The sequence below is a fragment of the Oncorhynchus tshawytscha genome, unplaced genomic scaffold (genome assembly GCF_018296145.1).
Source record: "Oncorhynchus tshawytscha isolate Ot180627B unplaced genomic scaffold, Otsh_v2.0 Un_contig_3458_pilon_pilon, whole genome shotgun sequence".
Taxonomy (NCBI): Eukaryota; Metazoa; Chordata; class Actinopteri; order Salmoniformes; family Salmonidae; genus Oncorhynchus; species Oncorhynchus tshawytscha.
In genome coordinates, this window is record NW_024609763.1 from 277,326 (window position 1) to 301,188 (window position 23,863).

The 23,863-nt window shown below is 42.8% G+C and overlaps 1 protein-coding gene across 1 annotated transcript; it reads left to right on the top strand.

The window, feature by feature from the left end:
- Positions 1–332: 332 nt before the first annotated feature.
- On the top strand, positions 333–14,303 carry LOC112230084 (extracellular serine/threonine protein kinase FAM20C-like). Its single transcript, XM_042317729.1, has 10 exons — positions 333–883; positions 1,174–1,349; positions 2,294–2,372; positions 5,945–6,037; positions 6,297–6,412; positions 6,749–6,929; positions 7,406–7,515; positions 10,675–10,756; positions 11,038–11,097; positions 13,712–14,303. Exons 1-10 carry the CDS (start codon positions 333–335, stop codon positions 13,998–14,000), a joined length of 1,737 nt encoding a protein of 578 aa, XP_042173663.1. The 3' UTR covers positions 14,001–14,303.
- Positions 14,304–23,863: the final 9,560 nt, after the last annotated feature.

The following is a 23,863-nucleotide window of genomic DNA, read 5'->3' on the forward strand; positions in this document are numbered from 1 at the left end:
GAGGTATCTTTACCAGAATAGAGGGCTGCTCTGACTTTCGAAAGGTCCAGTCTCTATGGGCTTCTTTCTATCTCTTTCTCTATGCTGTTTCTGAGACTCGTTCCTTCCCTCGTTCCTCTAACTTTCTCTCTCATTCTCCCACATTCACCCCCTCAACCTCTCCTACTCATCCTCCTCCTCTTCTTTCTCTCTCTCCAATCCTCCCTCGCCTTTCACCTCTATTTATCCAGTTTCTCTCCTCTTCCACCTACTCTCTCTCTCTTCCTTTTTTCTCCTCCTTTACATATTTTTATCTCTCAGTCTTTCTCCAACTCTTTCTCTCCCTCAGAACGATGAGGTGGTATACGCGCCGTCGCTCTCAGATTGTCTGTCTATCGCTGGTCGTTGCCTCCCTCTCTCTCCATCTCCTCCTCACCGTACTATCTCGCTCCGTCTACCAGAACCACTGTGACGCCCCCTCCCCTCGTCAGACACACCTCCACACCCTCCGAGCCCTGGTGGATACCAACTACACCTCCAGGATGTTGGACAACCACGCCAACTATGCCAAGACACCCCCGGACACCAGAAAAGTGAACTCTTCCCATATGGACAGCAATGGCCCTCAAATATTGTCCGAAAAGGACGCTGTCACAACCAAAATGGCCGTCAAGGTAGGTCATGGACATAAGGAGGAAGGGCCTGTAGACACACTCACCATGACGGTAAGGGTAGGAAAGTTTGGCTCGATGGGGATTAAGCCTATGGGATCGGGGATGTCGAAATTAGAGGCTCTTTTTAGCCACCCGCTCTACAACATGCCAACCCCGCCCATCCATGAAGATGATTGGCTGCTGAAGGTGAAGCCCAAAGGGAAGGCGCGCGAGACGAGCACACAGATGTGGTGAGTTGAGGGAAGTAGCGTGATTGTTCTGAAAAAACAGATGCATGCTGCATGATCCTTTAGTTCATTACGGCAAATATCCCTCCTATTTCTCCTGGCGTCTCCTCCACTTCCTCCTCTGAACTACTTCTCTCTTGTCCTCTCCTCCTGTCGTCTCCTCCTCTGAACTACTTCTCTCTTGTCCTCTCCTCCTGTCGTCTCCTCCTCTGAACTACTTCTCTCTTGTCCTCTCCTCTTGTGTCTCCAACCCTCTTCTCCTCTCCCTCTCTTTCCCCCTCCACCCTCCCCAGGGTGAGTGACAGTGACATCGGCGATGACTCAGCCCATTGGAACAGGAGCAGTGACAGCCACCCCCCCTGGCTGAGGTTCCATCTTGGTATCTCCCGTTGGCAGCTCTACCCCCACCTGGACCCCAACATGGCACCTCTTGCTCAGCAGCTCAGCACACACCGTATCGTCAGCGCAGGTGTGCGTGTGGTGTGTGGTGTGTGTGTGTGTGGCGGAATAGGGGAAAGTTCCCCTTTGACACTGATCTTGGATCAGTATAGCAATTTCCCCACTAAGGGGTTAAGGTTAGAATTGGGGGAGGGGAAGCTGATCCTAGATGTCTGTCAAAGGGAAACTTCACCCTGGAGTGTGTGTGGGTGGTGTGTGTGGGTGGGTGGTGTGTTTGGGTGGTGTGTGTGTTGGGGAGGGGTCTTGGGAGCCTGATTGTTGGGGGTGGGAGATATGGGGGCATTATGTCCTGTACACACAGAGAATGAAGTAGCACCCTAGAACACTATGTAGTTTACTACACCAGTGCCCTACTGTTAAAATCGCTGTGTGAGTTCCAATAATATCTCCTGTAGTGTACACTCGTATACTATTACACCAAAAGCATTGAATTGGTGGAGGCATGGCCTAGTGGGAGTTTCCAACATATTTCTTATACCAGTCATGTCCTTTCAAATGAGTGAAGGGAAGTGAACAGGTGCACATTTTGGGAGGAAGGGCAGATTGGGAGAATTGCAATTGCAATTCCTTAATCCCTCCCCTCTTCTCATCCAATGGGTTTTGAGAAGGAGGTGAAGAGAGAGGACGTGAGGCAATGCAGTTGAGATTCTCCCATAGCTGGGAAGGTAGTCTCTGTTGTGACGTTTAGAGTCAGGTATGAGGAGACCACTAGTGGATTAATGTAGAACTGCAGGATGAGAACATACAAACTGGATGACCTTATTTAGTTTCAAACAGGGGAACCCTGTGTGTGTGTGTGTGTGTGTGTGTGTGTGTGTGTGTGTGTGTGTGTGTGTGTGTGTGTGTGTGTGTGTGTGTGTGTGTGTGTGTGTGTGTGTGTGATAGAGAGAGCTCAGTGTGTTCTCAGTATGTGAAGTTCAAGTGTTGCTATGGTAACCCGTCTCTCTCTCTCAGTGCAGAAGTCTGGAGGGACACAGCTCAAGCTGGTGATGTCATTTCCTAACTACGGACAGGCCATCCTCAAACCAATGAAGTGAGAGACTTACACACACACGTACACGTACACACGTACAGTACCAACAGTTTGGACCCACCTACTCACTCAAGGGTTTTCACTTAATTTGTACTATTTTCTACATTGTAAAATAATAGTGAAGACATCAAAACTATGAAATAACACAAGTGGAATCATGTAGTAACCAAAAAAGTGTTGAACAATATCTTTTATATTTGAGATTCTTCAAAGTAGCCACTCTTTGCCTTGATGACAGCTTTGCACACTCTTGGCTTTCTCTCAACCAGCTTAATGTGGTAGTCACCTGGAATGTATTTCAATTAACAGGTGTGCCATGTTAATGTTAATTTGTGGAATTTCTTTCCTTCTTAATGCGTTTGAGCTAATCAGTTGTGTTGTGACAAGGTAGGGGTGGGATACAGAACATTGCCCTATTTGGTAAAAGACCAAGTCCATATTATGGCAAGAACAGCTCAAATAAGCAAAGAGAACGATAGTCCATCATTACTTTAAGAAATTAAGGTCAGTCAATCCGTAAAATTTCAAGAACTCCGAAAGTTTCTTCAAGTGCAGTCGCAAGAACCATCAAGCACAGAGTTCAAGTAACAGACACATCTCAACATCAACTGTTCAGGGAGACTGTGTGAATCAGGCCTTGATGGTCGAATTGCTGCAAAGAAACCACTACTAAAGGACACTAATAATAAGAAGCGACTTGCTTGGCCCAAGAATCACGAGCAATGGACATTAGACCAGTGGAAATCTGTCCTTTGGTCTGATGAGTGCAAATTTGAGATTTTTGGTTCCAACCGGCGTGTCTTTGTGAGACGCAGAGTAGATGAACAGATGATCTCTGCATGTGTGGTTCCCACCGTGAAGCATGGAGGAGGAGGTGTGATGGCGTGGGTGTGCTTTGCTGGTGAGTGTCAGTGATTTATTTAGAATTCAAGGCACACTTAACCAGCATGGCCACCGCAGCATTCTGCAGCGATACGCCATCCCATCTGGTTTGTTCTTAGTGGGACTATAATTTGTTTTTCAAAAGGACAATGACCCAAAACACAAGCCTCTTGAAGCTAGGGGGCACTATTTTTATTTTTGGAAAAATAATGTTCCCAAAGTAAATGGCCTATTTCTCAGGACCAGATGCTAGAATATGCATATAATTGACAGCTTAGGATAGAAAACACTCTAAAGTTTCCAAAACTGTAAAAATAATGTCTGTGAGTATAACAGAACTGATATTGCAGGCGAAAGCCTGAGAATAATCCAATCGGCAAGTGACTCTTATTTTGAAACCATTGTGTTCCTATGCATCCCTATTGACCATTGAAAGGGATATCAACCAGATTCCTTTTTCTATGGCTTCCCTAAGGTGTCTACAGCCTTTAGACGTAGTTTCAGGCCTTTATTTTGAAGAATGAGCGTGAAGACCACATTGCGTAAGTGGATAGGTGGGGGCTCTCAGAGTGATTCTTGCACAAAACAGAGAGGTAGCCATTGTTACTCCCGGTCCTAGGGAAAAGCCAACTGTCCCGGTTGATATATTATCGAATAGATATTTGAAAAACACCTTGAGGATTGATTATAAAAAACGTTTGTCATGTTTCTGTCGACATTATGGATATAATTTTGAATTTTTGTCTGCGTTGTCGTGATTGCTCTTTCCGGTGGATTCCTGGGCATAACGCACCAAACTAACGGAGGTATTTGGATATAAAAAATATCTTTATGGAACAAAAGGAACATTTGCTGTCTAACTGGGAGTCTCATGAGTGAAAACATCCGAAGATCATCAAAGGAGACGGTTAATTTGATTGTTTTTCAGATTTTCGTGACCAAGCTTCCTCATGCACAAGTGTACATAATGCTATGTTAGGCTATCGATAAACTTACACAAATGCTTGTATTGCTTTCGCTGTGAAGCAGAATTTCAAAATCTGAGACGACAGGGTGATTAACAAAAGGCTAAGCTGTGTTTTGCTATATTTCACTTGTGATTTCATGAATATGAATATTTTCTAGTAATATTTTTTAACTGTTGCGCTATGCTATTCAGCGTTGCTGATGACAAATATACCGGATCCGGGATGGGTAGTTCTAAGATGAAGATGTGTAAGGGCTATTTGACCAAGAAGGAGAGGGATGGAGTGCTGCATCAGATGACCTGGCCTCCACAATCACCTGACCTCAACCCAATTGTGATGGTTTGGGGTGTATAGTCTGAATATCTGTGTTCCTGTGTTGACTGTGTATGGTCTGTATAGGTGTGTTCCTGTGTTGACTGTGTATGGTCTGTATATCTGTGTTCCTGTGTTGACTGTGTATGGTCTGTATAGGTGTGTTCCTGTGTTGACTGTGTATGGTCTGTATAGGTGTGTTCCTGTGTTGACTGTGTATGGTCTGTATAGCTGTGTTCCTGTGTTGACTGTGTATGGTCTGTATAGTTGTGTTCCTGTGTTGACTGTGTATGGTCTGTATAGCTGTGTTCCTGTGTTGACTGTGTATGGTCTGTATAGGTGTGTTCCTGTGTTGACTGTGTATGGTCTGTATAGTTGTGTTCCTGTGTTGACTGTGTATGGTCTGTATATGGTCTGTATAGCTGTGTTCCTGTGTTGTTGTTCCTGTGTTGACTGTGTATGGTCTGTATAGCTGTGTTCCTGTGTTGACTGTGTATGGTCTGTATAGTTGTGTTCCTGTGTTGACTGTGTATGGTCTGTATAGCTGTGTTCCTGTGTTGACTGTGTATGGTCTGTATAGCTGTGTTCCTGTGTTGACTGTGTATGGTCTGTATAGCTGTGTTCCTGTGTTGACTGTGTATGGTCTGTATAGTTGTGTTCCTGTGTTGACTGTGTATGGTCTGTATATCTGTGTTCCTGTGTTGACTGTGTATGGTCTGTATAGTTGTGTTCCTGTGTTGACTGTGTATGGTCTGTATATCTGTGTTCCTGTGTTGACTGTGTATGGTCTGTATAGGTGTGTTCCTGTGTTGACTGTGTATGGTCTGTATAGGTGTGTTCCTGTGTTGACTGTGTATGGTCTGTATAGTTGTGTTCCTGTGTTGACTGGTCTGTATGGTCTGTTGACTGTGTATGGTCTGTGTTCCTGTGTTGACTGTGTGTTCCTGTGTTATGGTCTGTATAGCTGTGTTCCTGTGTTGGACTGTGTAGTGGTCTGTGATAGTTGTGTTCCTGTGTTGACTGTGTATGGTCTGTATAGTTGTGTTCCTGTGTTGACTGTGTATGGTCTGGTCCTGTATATCTGTATAGTCTGTGTTCCTGTGTTGACTGTGTATGGTCTGTATAGTTGTGTTCCTGTGTTGACTGTGTATGGTCTGTATATCTGTGTTCCTGTGTTGACTGTGTATGGTCTGTATAGTTGTGTTCCTGTGTTGACTGTGTATGGTCTGTATAGTTGTGTTCCTGTGTTGACTGTATATGGTCTGTATAGTTGTGTTCCTGTGTTGACTGTGTATGGTCTGTATAGCTGTGTTCCTGTGTTGACTGTGTATGGTCTGTATAGCTGTGTTCCTGTGTTGACTGTGTATGGTCTGTATAGTTGTGTTCCTGTGTTGACTGTGTCTCTGTCAGACAAGAGCGCGATGAGGAGACCAACTTCAACCTCTACTACTTCTCTGACTTTGAGAGACACAACGCAGAGATCGCTGCTTTTCACCTGGACAGGTAAACAATGAGTCTGTTTCTCACCTTGATAGCAACAGCCAGGGAGTATATAGCATGCCACACCACTGACTGAAATGGTGGAGAATGATGAGAAGACATTGAGAAGCATTAAATATGGACTCCTCTCTCTCTCTCTCTCTCTCTCTCTCCCATCTTTTTCTGCCTCTCTCTCCTCTCCCTCTCTCTACACCCCCCCACCTCTCCCTCTCCCACCTCTCTCCCCTGTCCCTCCTCTCCTCTCCACTCCCTTCGCTCTCAGGGTGTTGGGTTACAGGCGGATCCCCCCAGCCGTTGGGAGGCTGGTTGACGTGGTAACAGAGATCAAAGACATCACCACTGACCACAAACTGGCCCGGACCTTCTTCACCTCTCCTGGTCTGTTTATCATTATTTCACTCCTTCCTTCCTTCACTCTATCCCTCTATCACACTCACCCCATCTCCCTCTCTCCACTCCTCTTTCTTTAACAACTCTCTCCTTATATTACATGTTTCACATCTCTGTTTTCTCTAGTGGGGAATATGAAAATAGATGCTGCATATTATTCAGCGGAAAGGCAATTTTTGCTGAATTAATTTCTTTCATTTTCAATCTTTCTCTCTGTCTGCTCTTGAATTGCTGCCTCTCCTGTCATCTACACTGATGATGAAGAGAAGAGTGCACTCAAACTCTCCTCTCCTCTCCCCCTCCATCCCCTTCTATCTCCCCTAGTGAATAATGTGTGTTTCTATGGCCAGTGTTCCTACTACTGCAGTACGGAGCACGCTGTGTGTGGTCGACCCCAGAACCTTGAGGCCTCCCTGGCCATGATGCTGCCGGACCCCTCCTTGGCCACCAGACGTAGCTGGAGGTCTCCCTGGAAACGCTCCTACAGCCGCAGCAAACTGGCAGTGTGGGTATAGAGTCTATAGCTATATCTATAGATAGATAATAACTCTAACCCTAGCCTCAACTCCAACTCCAACCCTAGCCTCAACTCTAACCCTAGCCTCAACCCTAACTCTAACCCTCAACCCTAAATCTAATCCTAACCTCAACCCTAACTCTAACCCTCAACCCTAATTCTAACCCTCAACCCTAACTCTAACCCTCAAAACTAATTCTAACCCTCAACCCTAACCCTAACTCTAACCCTATCCTCAACCCTAATTCTAACCCTCAACCCTAACTCTAACCCTCAACCCTAACTCTAAACCTCAAAACTAATTCTAACCATCAACCCTAACTCTAACCCTATCCTCAACCCTAATTATAACCCTCAACCCTAATTCTAACCCTCAACCCTAACTCGAACCCTCAACCCTAATTCTAACCCTCATTCCTAACTCTAACACTAGTCTCAACTCTAACTCTGTTGTCATGTTGCAGGTGGGAGAAAGACCCAGACTACTGTGACACAGTGAAGAAGACCCCACCATACAACAAGGGAACCAGACTGGTGGACCTGATAGACATGATAATACTAGACTTCCTCATGGGTAGGTCTGGGCTGGGGAGGGAGGGAGACTGGTGGACCTGATAGACATGACTATACTAGACTTCCTCATTGGTTGGTCTGGGCTGGGGAGGGAGACTGGTGGACCTGATAGACATGACTATACTAGACTTCCTCATTGGTTGGTCTGGGCTGGGGAGGGAGACTGGTGGACCTGATAGACATGACTATACTAGACTTCCTCATTGGTTGGTCTGGGCTGGGGAGGGAGACTGGTGGACCTGATAGACATGACTATACTAGACTTCCTCATTGGTTGGTCTGGGCTGGGGAGGGAGACTGGTGGACCTGATAGACATGATAATACTAGACTTCCTCATTGGTTGGTCTGGGCTGGGGAGGGAGACTGGTGGACCTGATAGACATGACTATACTAGACTTCCTCATGGGTAGGTCTGGGCTGGGGAGGGAGACTGGTGGACCTGATAGACATGACTATACTAGACTTCCTCATTGGTTGGTCTGGGCTGGGGAGGGAGACTGGTGGACCTGATAGACATGACTATACTAGACTTCCTCATGGGTAGGTCTGGGCTGGGGAGGGAGACTGGTGGACCTGATAGACATGACTATACTAGACTTCCTCATGGGTAGGTCTGGGCTGGGGAGGGAGACTGGTGGACCTGATAGACATGACTAATACTAGACTTCCTCATGGGTAGGTCTGGGCTGGGGAGGGAGACTGGTGGACCTGATAGACATGACTATACTAGACTTCCTCATTGGTTGGTCTGGGCTGGGGAGGGAGACTGGTGGACCTGATAGACATGACTATACTAGACTTCCTCATTGGTTGGTCTGGGCTGGGGAGGGAGACTGGTGGACCTGATAGACATGATAATACTAGACTTCCTCATTGGTTGGTCTGGGCTGGGGAGGGAGACTGGTGGACCTGATAGACATGATAATACTAGACTTCCTCATGGGTAGGTCTGGGCTGGGGAGGGAGACTGGTGGACCTGATAGACATGACTATACTAGACTTCCTCATTGGTTGGTCTGGGCTGGGAGGGAGACTGGTGGACCTGATAGACATGACTATACTAGACTTCCTCATTGGTTGGTCTGGGCTGGGGAGGGAGACTGGTGGACCTGATAGACATGACTATACTAGACTTCCTCATTGGTAGGTCTGGGCTGGGGAGGGAGACTGGTGGACCTGATAGACATGACTATACTAGACTTCCTCATTGGTTGGTCTGGGCTGGGGAGGGAGACTGGTGGACCTGATAGACATGACTATACTAGACTTCCTCATGGGTAGGTCTGGGCTGGGGAGGGAGACTGGTGGACCTGATAGACATGACTATACTAGACTTCCTCATTGGTAGGTCTGGGCTGGGGAGGGAGACTGGTGGACCTGATAGACATGACTATACTAGACTTCCTCATTGGTTGGTCTGGGCTGGGGAGGGAGACTGGTGGACCTGATAGACATGACTATACTAGACTTCCTCATGGGTAGGTCTGGGCTGGGGAGGGAGACTGGTGGACCTGATAGACATGACTATACTAGACTTCCTCATTGGTTGGTCTGGGCTGGGGAGGGAGACTGGTGGACCTGATAGACATGACTATACTAGACTTTCTCATTGGTTGGTCTGGGCTGGGGAGGGAGACTGGTGGACCTGATAGACATGACTATACTAGACTTCCTCATTGGTTGGTCTGGGCTGGGGAGGGAGACTGGTGGACCTGATAGACATGACTATACTAGACTTCCTCATTGGTTGGTCTGGGCTGGGGAGGGAGACTGGTGGACCTGATAGACATGACTATACTAGACTTCCTCATTGGTTGGTCTGGGCTGGGGAGGGAGACTGGTGGACCTGATAGACATGACTATACTAGACTTCCTCATTGGTTGGTCTGGGCTGGGGAGGGAGACTGGTGGACCTGATAGACATGACTATACTAGACTTCCTCATGGGTAGGTCTGGGCTGGGGAGGGAGACTGGTGGACCTGATAGACATGACTATACTAGACTTCCTCATTGGTTGGTCTGGGCTGGGGAGGGAGACTGGTGGACCTGATAGACATGACTATACTAGACTTCCTCATTGGTTGGTCTGGGCTGGGGAGGGAGACTGGTGGACCTGATAGACATGACTATACTAGACTTCCTCATTGGTTGGTCTGGGCTGGGGAGGGAGACTGGTGGACCTGATAGACATGACAATACTAGACTTCCTCATGGGTAGGTCTGGGCTGGGGAGGGAGACTGGTGGACCTGATAGACATGACTATACTAGACTTCCTCATTGGTTGGTCTGGGCTGGGGAGGGAGACTGGTGGACCTGATAGACATGACTATACTAGACTTCCTCATTGGTTGGTCTGGGCTGGGGAGGGAGACTGGTGGACCTGATAGACATGACTATACTAGACTTCCTCATGGGTAGGCCTGGGCTGGGGAGGGAAGGAGACTGGTGGACCTGATAGACATGACTATACTAGACTTCCTCATTGGTTGGTCTGGGCTGGGGAGGGAGACTGGTGGACCTGATAGACATGACTATACTAGACTTCCTCGTGGGTCGGTCTGGGTCAGGACATAATAATATATTAGAACTATAATAGTAATGAGACTGTAATAGTAATGAGACTATAATAGTAATGAGACTGTAATAGTAATGAGACTATAATAGTAATGAGACTGTAATAGTAATGAGACTGTAATAGTAATGAGACTGTAATAGTAATGAGACTATAATAGTAATGAGACTGTAATAGTAATGAGACTGTAATAGTAATGAGACTATAATAGTAATGAGACTATAATAGTAATGAGACTGTAATAGTAATGAGACTGTAATAGTAATGAGACTGTAATAGTAATGAGACTGTAATAGTAATGAGACTATAATAGTAATGAGACTGTAATAGTAATGAGACTGTAATAGTAATGAGACTGTAATAGTAATGAGACTATAATAGTAATGAGACTGTAATAGTAATGAGACTGTAATAGTAATGAGACTGTAATAGTAATGAGACTGTAATAGTAATGAGACTGTAATAGTAATACCTTTTTATTGTGATGTTCATGGAGACCAAAGTGTTTTCAATTAGCAGAAAGAGGAAAAAGATGAAAATAAAACACAAACAAACACGTGTTCAACACAAACTATTTTGTTCCAGGTAATATGGACCGACACCACTATGAGACGTTTGAGAAGTTTGGCAACAACACTTTCCTTCTGCACTTAGACAATGGGAGGGCGTGAGTATCCTGACAATGAAATTGATGATCTGTTTTTCTTAATGGTGTGTGCGTGCATGTGTGTGTGCTGACTACAGGTTTAACTAACGTTAGTTGATTGTAACATTGACACTGTGTGCTGACAACAGGTTTAACTAACGTTATTTGATTGTAACATTGACACTGTGTGCTGACTACAGGTTTAACTAACGTTAGTTGATTGTAACATTGACACTGTGTGCTGATTACAGGTTTAACTAACGTTAGTTGATTGTAACATTGACACTGTGTGCTGACTACAGGTTTGGACGTCACTCTACAGATGAACCCTCTATCCTGACACCTCTGGAGCAGTGCTGCAGGTATAACATGGGGTGCATAATTAAGCCCCAAGACTCGATGTCCGCACCCCCGCAGGAATCTAAGTAGCATAATAAAAACATCTCCATAAAAATACATCTGTTTCTGATAGATATCTGTTTCTGATAGATATCTGTTTCTGATAGAGATAACTGTTTCTGATAGCGATATCTGTTTCTGATAGATATCTGTTTCTGATAGATATTTGTTTCTGATAGAGATTTCTGTTTCTGATAGAGATATTTGTTTCTGATAGAGATATCTGTTTCTGATAGAGATATCTGTTTCTGATAGAGATATCTGTTTCTGATAGAGATATCTGTTTCTGATAGAGATATCTGTTTCTGATACAGATATCTGTTTCTGATAGAGATATCTGTTTCTGATAGATATATGTTTCTGATAGAGATATCTGTTTCTGATAGATATCTGTTTCTGATACAGATATCTGTTTCTGATAGAGATATCTGTTTCTGATAGAGATATCTGTTTCTGATAGAGATATCTGTTTCTGATAGATATCTGTTTCTGATAGAGATATCTGTTTCTGATAGAGATATCTGTTTCTGATAGATATATGTTTCTGATAGAGATATCTGTTTCTGATAGAGATATCTGTTTCTGATAGATATCTGTTTCTGATAGAGATATCTGTTTCTGATAGAGATATCTGTTTCTGATAGATATCTGTTTCTGATAGATATCTGTTTCTGATAGAGATTTCTGTTTCTGATAGAGATATTCGTTTCTGATAGATATATGTTTCTGATAGAGATATCTGTTTCTGATAGAGATATCTGCTTCTGATAGATATATGTTTCTGATAGAGATATCTGTTTCTGATAGAGATATCTGTTTCTGATAGATATCTGTTTCTGATAGATATATGTTTCTGATACAGATATCTGTTTCTGATAGAGATATCTGTTTCTGATAGATATATGTTTCTGATAGAGATATCTGTTTCTGATAGAGATATTTGTTTCTGATAGAGATATCTGTTTCTGATAGAGATATCTGTTTCTGTTAGAGATATCTGTTTCTGATAGAGATATCTGTTTCTGCATGGGCTGCGTCTCAATCCACCGGTGTTGGTCTTCCTCATCTACAGTGGGAGGTGGCAGAGCCACAGCGGTGTTTAACAGACCAGCAGACATCCAGAAATGTGTATTTCTAAAAACATAGATAGCATCCAAACGGTTTGGCGTACAAAGTAATGTGACCACTCTATGGAAAGATAAGACTCAGGAACACGATGGTGTTCTAACAAAGTAATGTGACCACTCTATGGAAAGATAAGACTCAGGAACACGATGGTGTTCTAACAAAGTAATGTGACCACTCTATGGAAAGATAAGACTCAGGAACACGATGGTGTTCTAACAAAGTAATGTGACCACTCTATGGAAAGATAAGACTCAGGATCACGATGGTGTTCTAACAGAGTAATGTGACCACTCTATGGAAAGATAAGACTCAGGAACACGATGGACTCAGGAACACGATGGTGTTCTAACAGAGTAATGTGACACGATGGTGTTCTAATGTGACCACTCTATGGAAAGATAAGACTCAGGAACACGATGGTGTTCTAACAGAGTAATGTGACCACTCTATGGAAAGATAAGACTCAGGAACACGATGGTGTTCTAACAAAGTAATGTGACCACTCTATGGAAAGATAAGACTCAGGAACACGATGGTGTTCTAACAAAGTAATGTGACCACTCTATGGAAAGATAAGACTCAGGAACACGATGGTGTTCTAACAGAGTAATGTGACCACTCTATGGAAAGATAAGACTCAGGAACACGATGGTGTTCTAACAGAGTAATGTGACCACTCTATGGAAAGATAAGACTCAGGAACACGATGGTGTTCTAACAGAGTAATGTGACCACTCTATGGAAAGATAAGACTCAGGAACACGATGGTGTTCTAACAGAGTAATGTGACCACTCTATGGAAAGATAAGACTCAGGAACATGATGGTGTTCTAACAGAGTAATGTGACCACTCTATGGAAAGATAAGACTCAGGAACATGATGGTGTTCTAACAGAGTAATGTGACCACTCTATGGAAAGATAAGACTCAGGAACACGATGGTGTTCTAACAGAGTAATGTGACCACTCTATGGAAAGATAAGACTCAGGAACACGATGGTGTTCTAACAGAGTAATGTGACCACTCTATGGAAAGATAAGACTCAGGAACACGATGGTGTTCTAACAGAGTAATGTGACCACTCTATGGAAAGATAAGACTCAGGAACATGATGGTGTTCTAACCAAAGGGGTTAAACATGTGTAAAAAACAATAGAATAATTCTGTATCTTTCTCATAACTCTCAGATAAAGGAGACACTTGAAAACAAACTTCCTTCTGCTGCATTGTTTTTCCGTGTATGAATCTGTTATTCAATGTGTTTCTGTAGGATAGTAACATTTTTTTTATATATACCAAGAGGTCCTAAAATTCTAAATAAAATAACTAAATGACCATCTTAAAACAATTCAGTATGTTATCTTAGTAGAACCCCCATCACTACCCCAGCATCATCATATATTCCTCTTCTGTCTCATCGCTCTCACTCCATCACTCTCTCTCTCTAGGATCCGTCGCTCCACCCTCCTACATCTGCGTCTCCTCTCCCTGCCCCAGTACCGTCTCAGTGATGTCATGAGGGACTCCCTTTCCCATGATCCTTTATTCTCCGTGGCCCCCCTCCTCTCGGAGCTGCACCTCTCCGCCCTGGACCGTCGCCTAGTGACCGTGCTCCAAACCGTGAGCCGTTGCCAGGAGCGACAACGTAGTCGCCATGGAGAAGGCGATGATGATGTCATCTATGATGATGTCACTGATTATAAGACTTTGGTTAAACACGTGACACCTGCAGGGTAGTGTGGCCACGCCCCTCGACAACAGCATTTCAACCGTCTGAAGAAATTATGTCATGGCGCATCACCATGGTGATGATGATTTGTGTGTGACATCATTGCATCAGCAAGTCACAAGAGTGACATAATTACATTTAGAGTTCCTGGAATCATTCATTTGGCTCCTAACTGTTAGAGAGGAGAGCTGTGTCTGCAGTGTCACAGTAGTTAGGTAATAGGATGCCTTTCCAGACACAGACTATGTGTAGGTTTAGTGTGGTGTATGGATGGGATGTTTAAATCACTGTGTACATTTATTATTCGGCCTCATTAAATGTTGTCCTATTTAATACATGGAGCGTACTTAGTGAAATCAAGCTCAGTTTTAGCAAATACTTTTATTTAAGAGGATAGTTCAACCCTAAATCAAAGTCATTCTAATTGAGTAATGATATTGCATTTTACAAAAGCGTTTTACAAAGAACAAAAAAAAAAAAAAGATATTAAATAGCAACATGTGATTGAAGGGCCCGATTCAGACTTGAGATGAGTAGACTCAACATTGTGACTTAAGTCCATGTGAAGTCAAATTATCTCCAGTATGAATAGGGCCTGAAGTGAATAACAGTGTGGTTGTACAGTCTTGTACATTAATTGTTAACAGTAATGAAGCTACAGTAATGATTCCCCAATTTGTTGTGCCGTCACCCACGGCGACCCAAAAGACTATGGGCAACATTTTCCTCTCGCTAAACCTCACGCAAAGATTTAAAGAAATACTGCTTAATGACAAGTTTGGTATTGTCTTGTTCCCTTTCAGATATACAAAGCAAAGCTCAGCCTCAAGCCATAAGACATGTAGAAATAGGCCAAGATGCTATATTATACTATATTAAACTCTATATTAGACCCTATATTATACTTTATTAAACCCTATAGTAGACCTTATATTATACTATATTAAACCATATAGTAGACCCTATATTATACTATATTAAACCCTAGATTATACTATATTAAACCCTATAGTAGACCCTGTATTATACTATATTAAACCCTATAGTATACTATATTAGACCCTATATTATACTATATTAAACCCTATATTATACTATATTAAACCCTATAGTAGACCCTATATTATACTATATTAAACCTTATAGTATACTATATTAAACCCTATAGTATACAATATTAAACCCTATATTATACTATATTAAACCCTATAGTAGACCCTATAGTACACTATATTAAACCCTATAGTAGACCCTATAGTATACTATATTAAACCCTATAGTAGACCCAATATTATACTATATTAAACCCTATAGTATACTATATTAAACACTATAGTATACTATATTAAACCCTATATTATACTATATTAAACCCTATATTATACTATATTAAACCCTATAGTAGACCCTATAGTAGACCCTATATTATACTATATTAAACCCTATATTATACTATATTAAACCCTATAGTAGACCCTATAATATACTATATTAAACCCTATAGTATACTATAGTAGACCCTATAGTAGACCCTATATTATACTATATTAAACCCAATATTATACTATATTAAACCCTATAGTAGACCCTATATTATACTATATTAAACCCTATAGTAGACCCTATAATATACCACATTAAACCCTAAATTATACCCTATATTAAACCCTATATTATACTATATTAAACCCTATAGTAGACCCTATATTATACTATATTAAACCCTAAAGTAGACCCTATATTATACTATATTAAACCCTATAGTAATATTATACTATATTAAACCCTATAGTAGACCCTATATTATACTATATTAAACCCTATAGTAGACCCTATTATACTATATTAAACCCTAGTAGACCCTATATACTATATTAAACCCTATAAGACCCTATATTATACTATATTAAACCCTATATTATACTATATTAAACCCTATAGTAGACCCTATAGTATACTATATTAAACCCTATAGTAAACCCTATATTATAGTATATTAAACCCTATAGTAGACCCTACAGTATACTATATTAAACCCTATAGTATACTATATTAAACCCTATAGTAGACCCTATAGTATACTATATTAAACCCTATAGTAGACCCTATAGTATACTATATTAAACCCTATAGTATACTATATTAAACCCTATAGTAGACCCTATAGTATACTATATTAAACCCTATAGTATCCTATATTAAACCCTATAGTATCCTATATTAAACCCTATAGTATCCTATATTAAACCCTATAGTAGACACTATAGTATCCTATATTAAACCCTATAGTAGAGCCTATAGTATACTATATTAAACCCTATAGTAGAGCCTATAGTATACTATATTAAACCCTATAGTAGACCCTATATTATACTATATTAAACCTTATAGTATACTATATTAAACCCTTTAGTAGACCCTGTATTATACTATATTAAACCCTATAGTATACAATATTAAACCCTATATTATACTATATTAAACCCTATAGTAGACCCTATAGTACACTATATTAAACCCTATAGTAGACCCTATAGTATACTATATTAAACCCTATAGTAGACCAAATATTATACTATATTAAACCCTATAGTATACTATATTAAACACTATAGTATACTATATTAAACCCTATATTATACTATATTAAACCCTATATTATACTATATTAAACCCTATAGTAGACCCTATATTATACTATATTAAACCCTATAGTAGACCCTATAATATACTATATTAAACCCTATAGTATACTATAGTAGACCCTATATTATACTATATTAAACCCAATATTATACTATATTAAACCCTATAGTAGACCCTATATTATACTATATTAAACCCTATAGTAGACCCTATAATATACCACATTAAACCCTAAAGTAGACCCTATAGTAGACCCTATATTATACTATATTAAACCCTATAGTAGACCCTATATTATACTATATTAAACTCAATATTATACTATATTAAACCCTATAGTAGACCCTATATTATACTATATTAAACCCTATAGTAGACCCTATAATATACCACATTAAACCCTAAAGTAGACCCTATAGTAGACCCTATATTATACTATATTAAACCCTATAGTAGACCCTATAGTAGACCCTATATTATACTATATTAAACCCTATAGTAGACCCTATATTATACTATATTAAACCCAATATTATACTATATTAAACCCTATAGTAGACCCTATATTATACTATATTAAACCCTAGATTATACTATATTAAACCCTATAGTATACTATATTAAACCCTATATTATACTATATTAAACCCTATAGTAGACCCTATAGTATACTATATTAAACCATATAGTAGACACTATATTATAGTATATTAAACCCTATAGTAGACCCTATAGTATACTATATTAAACCCTATAGTATACTATATTAAACCCTATAGTAGACCCTATAGTATACTATATTAAACCCTATAGTATACTATATTAAACCCTATATTATACTATATTAAACCCTATAGTAGACCCTATATTTAGTAATATAAAGTAAACATGTCTAAAAAGTGTCTTCTGCTGACAATGCAGTTTTTCAAGAATTTTCCTGATGTTTGCAGAGATCATATTTGCGGTAAATGCTGCGGATGTTGGCTTAAATCAACTTTAAAATTCAAGTCTAGTATGCTTGTGACTATGTGCTTTCAATTGAATCCCAAGCAGAGTCATCTTGTGTTCAGCACTTCTTGTTGTGTTCAGGTCTCCTTTCATTCAGGTCAATTTGCTTCCGGGTGTGTTGACAGTGCTATAAACCACAGCGGGTACCTCCTGTGAGAGAGGTCTGATGAGAAAGGAGGCAACATGTTGTCATCCATCCTCACTTCTAGGATCTCATTTAAAGTCATTGTTTCAAGTTTCAAGTTATATTAGTCGTTATGTACAGGATACACGTGATATAAACTGTCCAACTAAATGCTTACTGGCAGGTTCCTTCTCAATAATGCAACAACAGTAAGACATAATAACAGATAACAATACGAACAGAAAGTAAATATCTCAGAAAAATAGAACAAAGATTTTAGCATAAGTATAATACAGGAAGAAAAATAAACTAAAGTAAAAAATAAATTTTAAAAAACTATAACAATAACGAGGCTATACAGGGGTACAGGTTAGTCGAGGTTATTGAGGTAATATGTACATGTACTGTAGGTAGGGGTAAAGTGCAAATGGTCCGGGTAACCATTTGTTTAATTGTTCAACAGTCTTAAGGCTTGGGGGTAGAATCTGTTAAGGAGCCTTTTGGTCTTAGACTTGGCGTTCAGTACCGCTTGCCATGCAGTAGCAGAGACAACAGTCAATGACTTGGGTGGCTGGAGTCTTTGACAATGTTTTGGGCCTTCCTCTGACAGCGCCTAGTATAGTCCTGGATGACAGGAAGCTTGGCCCCAGTGATGTACTGGGCCGTACGCACTATCCTCTTTAGCACCTTACGGTCAGATGCCGAGCAGTTGTCAAGATGCGCTCAATGGTGCAGCTGTAGAACTTTTTGAGGATCTGGGGACCCATGCTAAATCTTGTTAGTCTCCTGAGGGGGAATAGGCATGGTCGTGCCCTCTTCACAACTGTCTTGGTGTGTTTGGACCATGATAGTTTGTTGGTGATGTGGACACCAAGGAACTTGAAGCTTTCCACACACTCAACTACAGCTATGTTCATATGAACGGGGGCGTGTTCGGCCGTCCTTTTCCTGTAGTCTACAATCAGCTCCTTTGTCTCGTTCACATTGAGGGAGAGTTTGTTGTCCTGACCTCTTCCCTATAGGCTGTCTCAGTGTTGTCGGTGATCAGGCCTACCACTGTTGTGTCATCTGCAAACTTAATGATGGTGTTGGAGTCATGCTTGGCCATGCATTCGTGGGTTAACAGGGAGTACACGAGAGGACTAAGCACGCACCCTTGAGGGGTCCAGTGTTGAGGATCAGTGGCAGATGTGTTGTTGCCTACCCTTACCTCCTGGGGGCAGCCCGTTAGGAAGCCCAGGATCCAGTTGCAGAGGGAGGTGTTTTGTCCCAGGGTCTTTAGCTTAGTGATGAGTTTTGTGGACACTATGGTGTTGAACTCTGAGCTGTATTCTCACATAGGAGTGCCTTTTGTCCAGGTGGAAAAGGGCAGTGTGGAGTGCAATTGAGATTGTGTCATCTGTGGATCTGTTGGAGGGGGGGGTATGCAAATTGGAGTGGTTCTAGGGTTTTCGGGATGATGGTGTTGGTGTGAGCCATGACCAGCCTTTAAAAGCACTTCATGGCTACAGAGGTGAGTGCTACAGACAGGTTACCTTGGCGTTCTTGGGCACAGGGACTATGGTGGTCTGCTTGAAACAAGTAGGTATTACAGAGAGGTTGAAAATGTCAGTGAAGACACTAGCCAGTTGGTCCGCGCATGCTGTGAGTACACATCCTGGTACTCCGTCTGGCCCCGCGGTCTTGTGAATGTTGACCTGTTTAAAGGTCTTGCTCACATCTGCTACAGAGAGCGTGATCACACAGTTGTCCAGAACAGCTGGTGCTCTCATGCAAGCTTCAGTGTTGCTTGCCTCGAAACGAGGATAAAAGGCATTTAGCCTGCCTGGGCAGTTTGTTGTTTCCCTTTGTAGTCTAATAGTTTGCAAGCCCTTCCACATCCAATGATCGTCAGAGCCGCTTTGCCTGTTTGATGGTGCACAGGCATAGAGGGATTTCTTATAAGCATCTGGATTGGTTTCCTGCTCCTTGATAGTGGCAGCTCTAGCCTTTAGCTCAGTGCGGATGTTGCCTGTAATGCATGTATTCTGGTTGGGATATGTACATACAGTCACTGTGGGGATGACGTCATCGATGCACTTATTGATGAAGCCAGTGGCTGAGGTGGTATACTCCTCAATGCCATCGGATGAATCTGGGAACATATTCCGGTCTGTGCTATTAAAACAGTCCTGTAGCTTAGCATCCATGTTATCTGACCACCTCCGTATTGAGCAACTCACTGGTACTTCCTGCTTTTGTTTTTGCTTGTAAGCAAATCATCATCAAATCAAATGTATTTATAAAGCCCTTCTTACATCAGCTGATGTCACAAAATGCTGTACAGTAACCCAGCCTAAAACCCCAAACAGCAAGCAATGCAGGTGTAGGTGCACGGTGGCTAGGAAAATCTCTCTGGAAAGGTCAGAACCTAGAAAGAAGCCTAGAGAGGAACCAGGCTATGAGGGGTGGCCAGTCCTCTTCTGGCTGTGCTGGGTGGAGATTATAACAGAACATGGCCAAGATGTTCAAATATGACCAGCAGGTTCAAATAATAATTATCACAGTGCAGAAACGAGGAGGATAGAATTAGGCTCAGAACTGCCAAATGGAGGGCGAGAGAGAGAGCTTTGTACGCATCTCTGTGTGGAGTAAAGGTGGTCAACAGTTTTTTTTCTTTCTTCTGGTTGCACATGTGACATGCTGGTAGAAATGAGGTAAAAACTGATTTAAGTATTGCTGTATTAAAGTCCCCGGCCACTAGGAGCGCCGCTTCTGGATGAGGATGTTATTTTTTGCTCATGGCCTTATACAGCTCGCTGAGTGTGGGATTAGTGCCAGTAAATAGACAGCTATGAAAAATATAGACGAAGATTCTTGGTAGATAGGGTGGTCTACAGCTTATCATAAGGTACTCTACCTCTGGTGAGCAAAACCATGAGACTTCTTTAATATTAGACATCCCGCACCAGCTGTTATTGACAAATAGACACAGACCACCACCCCTCGCCTTACCGGAGGTAGCAGTTTTGTCTTGCCGATGCACGGAAAACCCAGCCAACTGTGTATTATCTATGTCGTTGTTCAGCCACGACTCGGTGAAACATAAGATATTACCGTTTTTAATATTCTGTTGGTAGGATAGTCTCAAATGGAGCTCATCCAGTTTATTCTCCAGTGATTGCACGTTGACCAATACGACGGATAGTAGAGGCGGGTTACCCACTCGCCGACAAATTCTCACAAGGCATCTGGATCTGTGGCCCCTGTCTCTGTCTCCTCTTCATGCGAATGACGGGATTTGGTCCTGGTCCGGCAGCAGCAGTATATCCTTTGCGTCTGACTCATTAACGAAAAAACCTTTTTCCAATTCGAGGTGAGTAATTGCTGTTCAGATATCCAGAAGCTCTTTTCGGTCATAAGAGACGGTGGCAGAAACATTATGTACAAAATAAGTTACAAACAGCGTGAAAAAAAAACACACAAAATAGCACAATCGGTTAGGAGCCTGTAAAATGGCAGCCATCCCCTCTGGCGCCATTATTATTATTACTCAAATCCTTCTGTTCACCTGATTTAGAATTCCTCACAATCAAATGTAGACCGCATTATCTACCAAGAGAATTCTCTTCGATTATAATCACAGCCGTATATATCCCCCCCCCAAGCAGACACATCGATGGCTCTGAACGAACTTTATTTAACTCTCTGCAAACTGGAAACGATTTATCCGGAGGCTGCATTCATTGTAGCTGGGGATTTTAACAAGGCTAATCTGAAAACAAGACTCCCTAAATTTTATCAGCATATCGATTGCGCAACCAGGGGTGGAAAGACCTTGGATCATTGTTACTCTAACTTCCGCGACACATATAAGGCCCTGCCCCGCCCCGCCCCCCTTTCGGAAAAGCTGACCACGACTCCATTTTGTTGATCCCTGCCTACACACAGAAACTAAAACAAGAAGCTCCCACGCTGAGGTCTGTCCAACGCTGGTCCGACCAAGCTGACTCCACACTCCAAGACTGCTTCCATCACGTGGACTGGGAGATGTTTCGTATTGCGTCAGACAACAACATTGACGAATACGCTGATTCGGTGTGCGAGTTCATTAGAACGTGCGTTGAAGATGTCGTTCCCATAGCAACGATTAAAACATTCCCTAACCAGAAACCTTGGATTGATGGCAGCATTCGTGTGAAACTGAAGGCACGAACCACTGCTTTTAATCAGGGCAAGGTGTCTGGTAACATGGCTGAATACAAACAGTGCAGCTATTCCCTCCGCAAGGCTATCAAACAAGCTAAGCGCCAGTACAGAGACAAAGTAGAATCTCAATTCAACGGCTCAGACACAAGAGGCATGTGGCAGGGTCTACAGTCAATCACGGACTACAGGAAGAAACCCAGCCCAGTCACGGACCAGGATGTCTTGCTCCCAGGCAGACTAAATAACTTTTTGCCCGCTTTGAGGACAATACAGTGCCACTGACACGGCCTGCAACGAAAACATGCGGTCTCTCCTTCACTGCAGCCGAAGTGAGTAAGACATTTAAACGTGTTAACCCTCGCAAGGCTGCAGGCCCAGACGGCATCCCCAGCCGCGCCCTCAGAGCATGCGCAGACCAGCTGGCCGGTGTGTTTACGGACATATTCAATCAATCCCTATACCAGTCTGCTGTTCCCACATGCTTCAAGAGGGCCACCATTGTTCCTGTTCCCAAGAAAGCTAAGGTAACTGAGCTAAACGACTACCGCCCCGTAGCACTCACATCCGTCATCATGAAGTGCTTTGAGAGACTAGTCAAGGACCATATCACCTCCACCCTACCTGACACCCTAGACCCACTCCAATTTGCTTACCGCCCAAATAGGTCCACAGACGATGCAATCTCAACCACACTGCACACTGCCCTAACCCATCTGGACAAGAGGAATACCTATGTGAGAATGCTGTTCATCGACTACAGCTCGGCATTCAACACCATAGTACCCTCCAAGCTCGTCATCAAGCTCGAGACCCTGGGTCTCGACCCCGCCCTGTGCAACTGGGTTCTGGACTTCCTGACGGGGCCCCCAGGTGGTGAGGGTAGGCAACAACATCTCCTCCCCGCTGATCCTCAACACTGGGGCCCCACAAGGGTGCGTTCTGAGCCCTCTCCTGTACTCCCTGTTCACCCACGACTGCGTGGCCACGCACGCCTCCAACTCAATCATCAAGTTTGCGGACGACACAACAGTGGTAGGCTTGATTACCAACAACGACGAGACGGCCTACAGGGAGGAGGTGAGGGCCCTCGGAGTGTGGTGTCAGGAAAATAACCTCACACTCAACGTCAACAAAACTAAGGAGATGATTGTGGACTTCAGGAAACAGCAGAGGGAACACCCCCCCATCCACATCGATGGAACAGTAGTGGAGAGGGTAGCAAGTTTTAAGTTCCTCGGCATACACATCACAGACAAACTGAATTGGTCCACTCACACAGACAGCATCGTGAGGAAGGCTCAGCAGCGCCTCTTCAACCTCAGGAGGCTGAAGAAATTCGGCTTGTCACCAAAAGCACTCACAAACTTCTACAGATGCACAATCGAGAGCATCCTGGCGGGCTGTATCACCGCCTGGTATGGCAACTGCACCGCCCTCAACCGTAAGGCTCTCCAGAGGGTAGTGAGGTCTGCACAACGCATCACCGGGGGCAAACTACCTGCCCTCCAGGACACCTACACCACCCGATGCTACAGGAAGGCCAGAAAGATCATCAAGGACATCAACCACCCGAGCCACTGCCTGTTCACCCCGCTGTCATCCAGAAGGCGAGGTCAGTACAGGTGCATCAAAGCTGGGACCGAGAGACTGAAAAACAGCTTCTATCTCAAGGCCATCAGACTGTTAAACAGCCACCACTAACATTGAGTGGCTACTGCCAACACACTGTCAATGACACTGACTCTACTCCAGCCACTTTAATAATGGGAATTGATGGGAAATGATGTAAATATATCACTAGCCACTTTAAACAATGCTACCTTATATAATGTTACTTACCCTACATTATTCATCTCATATGCATACGTAGATACTGTACTCTATATCATCGACTGCATCCTTATG